At 50.0% G+C, this 7776-nt stretch overlaps 1 protein-coding gene across 3 annotated transcripts in view; it reads left to right on the forward strand.

Annotated features, from left to right (window-relative positions):
* The window catches only part of CLUH (CLUH binding protein of NUMT mRNA), a 30823-nt gene extending 26799 nt beyond the window's left edge, over positions 1-4024 (forward strand). For all 3 annotated transcript variants that reach the window (XM_014881140.2, XM_014881141.2, XM_088177002.1), the window contains exons 23-26: positions 1111-1204; positions 1986-2120; positions 3078-3151; positions 3708-4024. In XM_014881140.2, the coding sequence (XP_014736626.2) occupies positions 1111-1204; positions 1986-2120; positions 3078-3151; positions 3708-3876 (472 nt within the window). In that variant the 3' untranslated portion in view covers positions 3877-4024. The remainder of the gene's footprint in view (positions 1-1110; positions 1205-1985; positions 2121-3077; positions 3152-3707) is intronic.
* Positions 4025-7776: the final 3752 nt, after the last annotated feature.

Here is a 7776-nt window from a genome sequence, read left to right on the forward strand (position 1 = left end):
GTATCCAAATTTGTTATTTCAAAAGATGGAGATCCGTTGTTTTTAAGGTTAATTGTGGGATCTGCTGTGATGCTGCTTGCTCAGAAAATCTGTCAAGATGACCCTGGTCCCTGTGGACTCTCAATAGAAAAGTGTATATGGGGAATAAAGGTTGGAGAGCCTGTAAGGGAATTACACTGGAAGACAGGGACAGCAAGTTAAATGCTCATGCTTAATTCTTCCAGCCCTCAGGGAGGGATCTTTGCAAATCATTTAATGTGCTTTTGTCCTTTGCCATAAAGTCCTGTATTTGAATAAAAATCCTGAGTGGCTTCTGTGTGTTCCCATGGGAGCTGGGACTGGTAGCACCTGTAGGATCTGCTCCCAGTGCCCACTGCTGCAGTGCTGGATACCCTCTGTCCTTCAGTGCAGAACTGGTTCTGTCAGCCAGGCATGGCCCACTCTCAGTTCTTGCTGTCACATTGCAGCCATCTGTTCTCCATCAGGCTGCAAATAAACCTGAGAAAGCACCTGCAAGAGCCTGCCTTGTTTTCCAGTGGCTGATGAATGTGCAGGCTCCAGAGAGTTTTCAGCTGTCCCTCAGTGGCACTGGGATGCTTGGAGAGACCCATCCCCTCCCACAGACAAACACTGCCAAACCCAGCAATTTCTTTTTCATTCCAGAAGCACCAAGGCCAACAGTCCAAGCCAAGTCAGTTCTCCCAGCTGGCAAAAGCCCAGGGAACTCAGGCCTGGCTCTGCCTGAGGGCTTAGGGATGCAGCCTTCCTCTGCAGTTAATAAATCCAGCCCCAAGGTATTCCCATGGATGTGCCTCTCCCTTCAGTTCTCTGCTGTGGCCTTCAGCTTTCCTGGATGCAGAACAAAAGATGCCCAGCTCAGTCTTTACCTCTGTAGGTCACTTCTCATTCCAACTAAAATCCAACGTAATGAGCGTAGTATTTGAGTCATCAGCTGGGGTGGGAAGAAGTAACTCCCAGGGTGCTGCATTCAGTGTCCTCTCACACTCATGTTAAGACTTTCAGCCCAGACACTGATGGCACAGACACACTCACTGCAGCACAGAAATGTTTCTTCTTCAGAGAAGTGACTCCACCCTTTCCTTCCCTCAGCCACCACTTGGTTGCCCGAGTGTACGAGAGCAAAGCCGAGTTCCGGTCGGCTCTGCAGCATGAGAAGGAAGGCTACACCATCTACAAGAACCAGGTGATGAGCGGCCCCACTGTGCCTGTGACTTGTGAGCTGTACTGCAGGGCCACAACTGAGCAGTTCCACTGCAAACCAGTGCCCAGCCTGGGCCTGGGGAGCCCTTTCCTACAAACAGCTCTGAGCAGAAGCCAGGGAGTCCTTGTAGGGCCAGGGTAAAATTGCTGCCCCGTGCAGTAACTGCCCACTGCTATGCCAGGAGTCTTTGTTCAGCTTCCTGCAAATGTTTCCGTGCTGTACCCATGGCTGGACAAGCACTTCTGTTGTGGCACAGCCCCATGTTCTGGTGGGGCTTGGAAAAAAACTGGACTCTTCTCCCCATGTTTTCTGCCACTAGTCTTAAGATACCAGCTCCAAACTGGTTTGGTAGTGAGCTCTGAGCCTGGCTGCTGCTCAGTGAAACTCCTGCCCCAGCCCGGGGCTGTCTGAGCACGTCTGCACACGGTGACTCAGCTGAGCTGGCTGAGGGCACAGCCCAGTGTGGGGAATGCTGGAATACTGGTCCAGGTGGGGGGATGCTAGGATGCAGCTCCTGGAAGAAGAGCCCAGTGCAGGGAGTGCTGCTCACCCAGCAAATATGCTTCCACTTGATGAAAATGTGCAATGTTGATAAGGAGGCTCCCAGAGGAACTCTTTCACTGGTTTTTTGAATGCCAAGGCAGGTAAAATCCATTTTGCTGAGTTCCTGTAGGGAGGCTGAGCTGGTACCCAGGTGTGTTCCCTGGGTTGGGTCCTGCTCTCTCTTGTGATGTTGAACCCTTTTTCCCCCATTTCCCATCAGCTCGGTGAACACCATGAAAAGACCAAAGAGAGCTCCGAGTACTTGAAATACCTGACGCAGCAAGCGGTCGCTCTGCAGCGCACAATGAACGAGATCTACAAGAACGGCTCCAACGCCAACATCATGCCACTGAAGGTAACCCTGGGCACTGGAGATCCTGCTGTGCCAGCTGCAAGCTGTGTCCAGCTGCTCCTGAGGGACTGGCAGGAGGGGTAGCAGTTGTGCCTTGCTAGGGCATTGGCTCAGACACTGTGGTGGATGGAGCAGAGCATTGCAGGTGCCTGGGGAAGCAGCAGGGTACAGGCACAGCTCCTGGGTGAGAGCCTGGCACACCTGCACACAACCCTGCCCTGCTGCTGACTCACTGCCAGGCAGCAAGTTGCTCAACCCAGAAGTACTTCAGTTTCCTCATCCTCAGAAGTGCTGTCATCTTCTACCAGGTGCTTTGTTCTCCTTCCAGGGATGTTGTGGTTGGGAAGGCTGGGCAGGGAGTGCAGAGGGGCTGTCTTACCTTACATGGAGCAGCAAGGACTGGCCCTCCTGAGCCAAACCCAGCTGCTCCTGCCTGCCTCCACACCTGGCACAGTACCCAGCCCGAGCCATAGGTGCTCTCCCTGCCAGGCTGTACCCCAGCAGATTGAGAAAGAGGGTTCCAGCTGCAGGGAGGACACACTGGGGCAGTGCTCTTTGTGTGGGTGTTCTCCCTGTGGAGAATTTGCAACAGACCTGAGGAGTTCATGGCAATGAAGGGAGCACAAGGACCTTGAAAGTCCAGGGAACTGTGGCCAGTGAAGAGGCTCAGACCCATAAAAACAGCACTAAAGGGTTTACCCTTGTTAAAGTACTTGAAGGGGGTTAGAAAACCCAACACATTTTGGAACTGGCACTGTGATGTATTTAACTGAAGTTCAGCAGGAGGTCCCCACAGGGACTGCTGGGAAGCTCTGGATGATGCTTTCCAGCTTGTGGATATACAGAGGTAGATAATGTAAATGATGCCATTTTCTCAACTGTTGGTAAAGGGACGTGCTTAGAAGTTCAGAGTCCTCTCTAGGTTCTTACTCCTAAAACTTCTTTTCCCTTGTGATGTAGTTCACAGCTCCCAGTATGGCCAGTGTCCTGGAGCAGCTGAACATTATCAATGGAATTCTCTTCATTCCACTAAGGTACAGTGATTGTTCTGGATTATGCCTTTAGAAATTAAGCTTGTATTGTCTTAGCTCACAAGAGAGCAGAAACCAGCTCCCCAGGATTTGTTTGTTTTAGCCATGATCCCAATTCAGGCCTTGATTAGCATCATCAAGACCACTGTAAACAGCAGGACTCTTAGATGATTTTTTTTAATTATTACGAATTATCTTTTATACTTCTAGTTGAAAATTTGATTGGGATGATGGTGGAAATAGATGACCTGAGCCAAGACTGTTGTTCTAAAGCTGTAAATAATCACTGGTGGTAAAAATGCAGCATCAGCAGCTGGAGGCTGTCTGGCCATCAGGGAGATGAAGCCCCTGCTCTGCCCCAGCCCCACTGAGGGAGCAGATCCTGGTGCCTCTTTGTTCAAACCCAGCAAACTGGGCCCTGGCTGTGCTCAGGCGTGGCTGAGCTGTGACAGAGGGAGGTGCAAGGAGTGTCTTCCCCCTTGAACATGGCCTTGTCCTGGGGCTTCACCATTCCCACGGCCAGTCTAATGTCTGCTCCCCTTCCTGCTTTCCCCTTCAGCCAAAAAGACTTGGAGAACCTTAAAGCCGAGGTGCAGCGACGCCAGCAGCTCCAGGAAAGCATGAAAAGTGGGGAACAGCTGGAAGCAGAGGACAAAGCTGTGGAGGAGAAAGAGGCTGAGCCGAGCATGCCTTCTGCTGCCATCCCCTTAACACAGAGCTCTGCTTAACGTGTACCTCGCTTAAAAAAAAAAAAAAAAAAAGTTTAAACCACCCTTTTCTGAATCTGGCCCAGGGCCTTAGCTGCCCTTGGAGCAGCTCCTCCTTTTTGACAATGTTATTGCACTGGTACAATTAATACACAATGCAAAGAACTAATCTGAGCAATGTAATCTGTCTGCCCAAGCTTGTGTCTGCCAGGCGAGGGGAAGTGGCCGGAGGCAGCACAGACCCGTCCTGGCGCGCGGGGCCCTCCTGCCGTGTGTGTGTCCGTGTCGTGTGTGTGCCCAGCAGTTATTTCTACTTTGTACATATCAATTCCAAATGAACTCTCTGGAGGAATGTAACATTTCTCAGGTCATTTTTATGTTGACTAAGGACACTGCTTTGCTAAACCAGTAAAGAACCAGCCCCATCACTGCTCCGCGTTCTTGTAAAACGTGGATTCCAAGCCAAAAGATTGATTTCCCCCCAGTCACTGTTCAAGATTGTGCTAAGAACAGCCATATTTGTGTTGTGAGATGAATGAAACCTGTGACATGTGAAAGTGGGGGATGTACAGCATTTTCTACATCAGGATATAGCCATGGGATTCCTTTAACCATTTTTTCTATGTTTGGTTGGCAGTTTGGCAATTCAGTGGGGTTTTGTAACATTCACATTCTAATTTTCAAGGTAAAGATATAGATAGATATATATATATATAGATATATATATATAGATATATATATATGATATTCACCGTTCCACCTGTGCTCTGCTTGCAGCTGAGTAACTTGGGATACTGTATCCAAAGAGTGAGGGCTTGATCTTCAAAAAAGCGCACAAACTTCCATTGCAGTGGAAACCCCAGTGCCTCGGAGAGGTGGGAATGCAGCAAATGAGGGCTGAGCTAAGGAGAGTGAGGAGGGAATCACAGTCCTGTCTAGGGCAGGGGAGAGGGGAGGAAAATTCAGAAATCGAGACCTGGTGTCATTTGCAACAGCAGCTGTTGACACAGAGCTGAGGGCCCTGAACCTGGAAGAATCACAACCAGAAAATACCAGGTTTTGGGGAAGAGGTTTAAATAAAAACTGAAGTTCCCGCAGCACTGAAAACCTCTGGCAAATACCTTCACCTGTGGTGTTTTTGCACACTGGTTTTGGGACTGGCGCTGGGAGCTGCCATTGCTGGCAATGGACGGTACTGAACGGCAAGTGCCACTAAAGCAGTCCTCCTGTCCTGTCCCCTCCCACGCACATCCTGGGGAGTTGTCACTGTCCTCAAGCAGGTAAGATGTGGCTGCTGGGCTGCTGCAGGCCCTGGGATGCCGACAGAGTTGAATGTCCTGTTTTCCAAGCAGATCAAGCAGCAGAACTGGGCTGGCCGCAGCCCCAGCCTCTCCCTCCCTCGCGTTGTCTGTCCTGGATCGTGCCCCGTGCTAATCCGCGCTGCTTCTTTTACTGACCCTTGGAGCCCAGTGCTGTCCCTGTGCTCTGTACCCTCAAGTTTCCTGTCTGATCCTACAGGTATTTGTAACTCGGGGCTGGGCAGGGGGGGATAGGAGGGAGCAGCCTCTGAGGTGTTGGAGGCAACAAAGCAGAATCTTCACTGCAAATGAACTTGCTCCTATTACAAAAATTCTGATTTTCCTGGAAAGCAATCAATAAATGACTACAGTGCATCTTTCCTACAAGATTTTTCTTTTACTAGTGTCTTACAAGTCCATTAAAAGCTTTTTAAACTCTTGCAGGTATTTTTTTGTTTCTTTACTGTTTGGTGCAGAGTGTTGGTACCAGCACTGGAGCCATCGCTCCTGTTCCTTGGAGCAGGAGTGGGGGAAGAGAACAGGACCAGCTGACCTGGAGGCTTTGAAAGCTGTAAATCAGTACCAGAGTCACCACCCCAGCCCAGAGGGGGCAGGACCCACAGCCTCTGCTGTCAGAATCCATTTGTGCTCAGGGAGAGGAGTCACTCTGCCCTCTCATCCCAGGGGAGATGTGGGAGCAGGGACACAGCTTTGGGGATGTTGTACCCATGTGAAGCTGAAGGACACAAGTCCTGACTACTGAGACTCCATAGTTAAGCAGCTCCAAGGGCAATGCAGGCTGGTAAATAACTACATTTACTAACACCTGTCTGTACCTCACTACCTCTTTTGGGTTCTGGTGGTTCTCGTTACTGTGTTCACAAGTTCTTAAACACAAGTGTAAAAACTGATTCAGATGGGCCCTGAGACCCAGCTGGGCTGGAGGTAGGCAGGTACTCAACCTGTCCACTGAAAAATGTTTCAGTGCCCATCAGTGCTGTACTGGGACTGGGAACAGCTGGTCTGAACCAATCTCACACCTACAGAGCTGCTGTCAGCACAGCACTTGCTGCACAAGCAACAGCTCACCCAGCTAAAGGGGGAAATTAAATTCAACTGCCCTACTGTTCTTGGCAACTCACACCTGAACCTGCCTTGCACTCCCTGTGAGAAACTCACTGCCTGTGGACATAGGAAGCTTTCCTTTCAACCCTCACCCCAAAAATCACCTCTGTGCCACCCTGTCACCCCATCTGGAACAGCCCATGCACGCATTGGCTCCGGCAGAGCCCAGACTCAGATTTTCTCCCAAATGCAAGTGGGTCTCCCCAAAATGTCCATCCTGTGTCTGCTCTCACTGCCAAGTACCACCCTACCAGCTGCTTCCACAGACCTCAGCTGGCAGCTCCCCACATCAAGCTCACGAGCACTTCTATTATGAAGATGTGCCCATTCCAGTTCCAGCCACTGACCCATCTCTACACAGTCCTTGAGGCAATTAGGGCCAAATCATAGGTAGAAATTACAGCAAAGCACACATAGACAGGCACAAGACCCGAGTAGCAGAACAGATGTTGCCAGTACCACGCAGTGCCTTCAGTTTTCCAGTCCCCAGCTGCCCTGTGCTGCCTCAAAGGCAAGAGTGATTACTCTGAGGATGCACGGCCACGCTCAGCCACCGCCCTCAACACTTCCAACACCGAGTGAGGAGCAGGGAAAGGCAGCTCCTGTCAGGGCTGCAGCACACAGACACGGTCAAGAGAAGGCAAAACCCAACCCAACCAGGGCTGGCCTGTGCCAGGTGCAGGGACAAGGCTCTCCTGCCCACCTGTGAGACCAGCTCAGCCCACCAGAGCATTTCCTGCACCTGATCAACCAACAAAACCTCTCACTACTCCAGCTGCCATGAACCAGCTCAAAACCACTTCCTGCAGCCTCAGGTGAACACAAATTAAATTAAAATCAGAGCAAGGGCAAAGCAGGTAGGAGCAAAATCTGAGGGTGAAACACCAATAGCTTTTTTCAAAATAGTTTTAATTCTTGCATCCAAGGAAACAAACCACATCTAGTTTTATATGCATTTAATAGTTTACCAATTGGTACAATAAGATTTTTTTAATATGCAGAAAACATGAATAAATTTTGTTTTACACAGTCTGAGAGCAACAAATCTTACTGTAAAACACAGAGCAGTATTATATACATTCCTTTACCGATTTTGTTTTAATTGTGTCAATAGCTTCAGTTAACACCTACAGCCTGGGAACTGTTCTCTCCAATTGCAACCTCTACCAGCGCTCAAACAAACATCTGACACTTGCCTTCACGTCGATGTCGGGATCGACTCTAAAGCGTGAGGATTTTGCTAACTTCTCTTCAGAATGAACTCGGGGAAGCCTGAGGGACAGGCAGGACAGGAAAGCAGCTACTTACATGACACAGTGGAAAGATAAAAAGGCCAGTTAATGCCAGTTGTGACTTGCAAATCCAAGGCGACCCCCCCGCTCCCCCCCGTCCATCCCACCCCTCTATCACGTGCTCTTGCTACAGGACTCTCGGTATTGATTTCATACACGGACGTTATATACAGCTGGACACAACAGCTCCCTCCAAGGGCGCTTCT

Source organism: Sturnus vulgaris, chromosome 21 (genome assembly GCF_052056855.1).
Source record: "Sturnus vulgaris isolate bStuVul1 chromosome 21, bStuVul1.hap1, whole genome shotgun sequence".
NCBI classification, from domain to species: Eukaryota; Metazoa; Chordata; class Aves; order Passeriformes; family Sturnidae; genus Sturnus; species Sturnus vulgaris.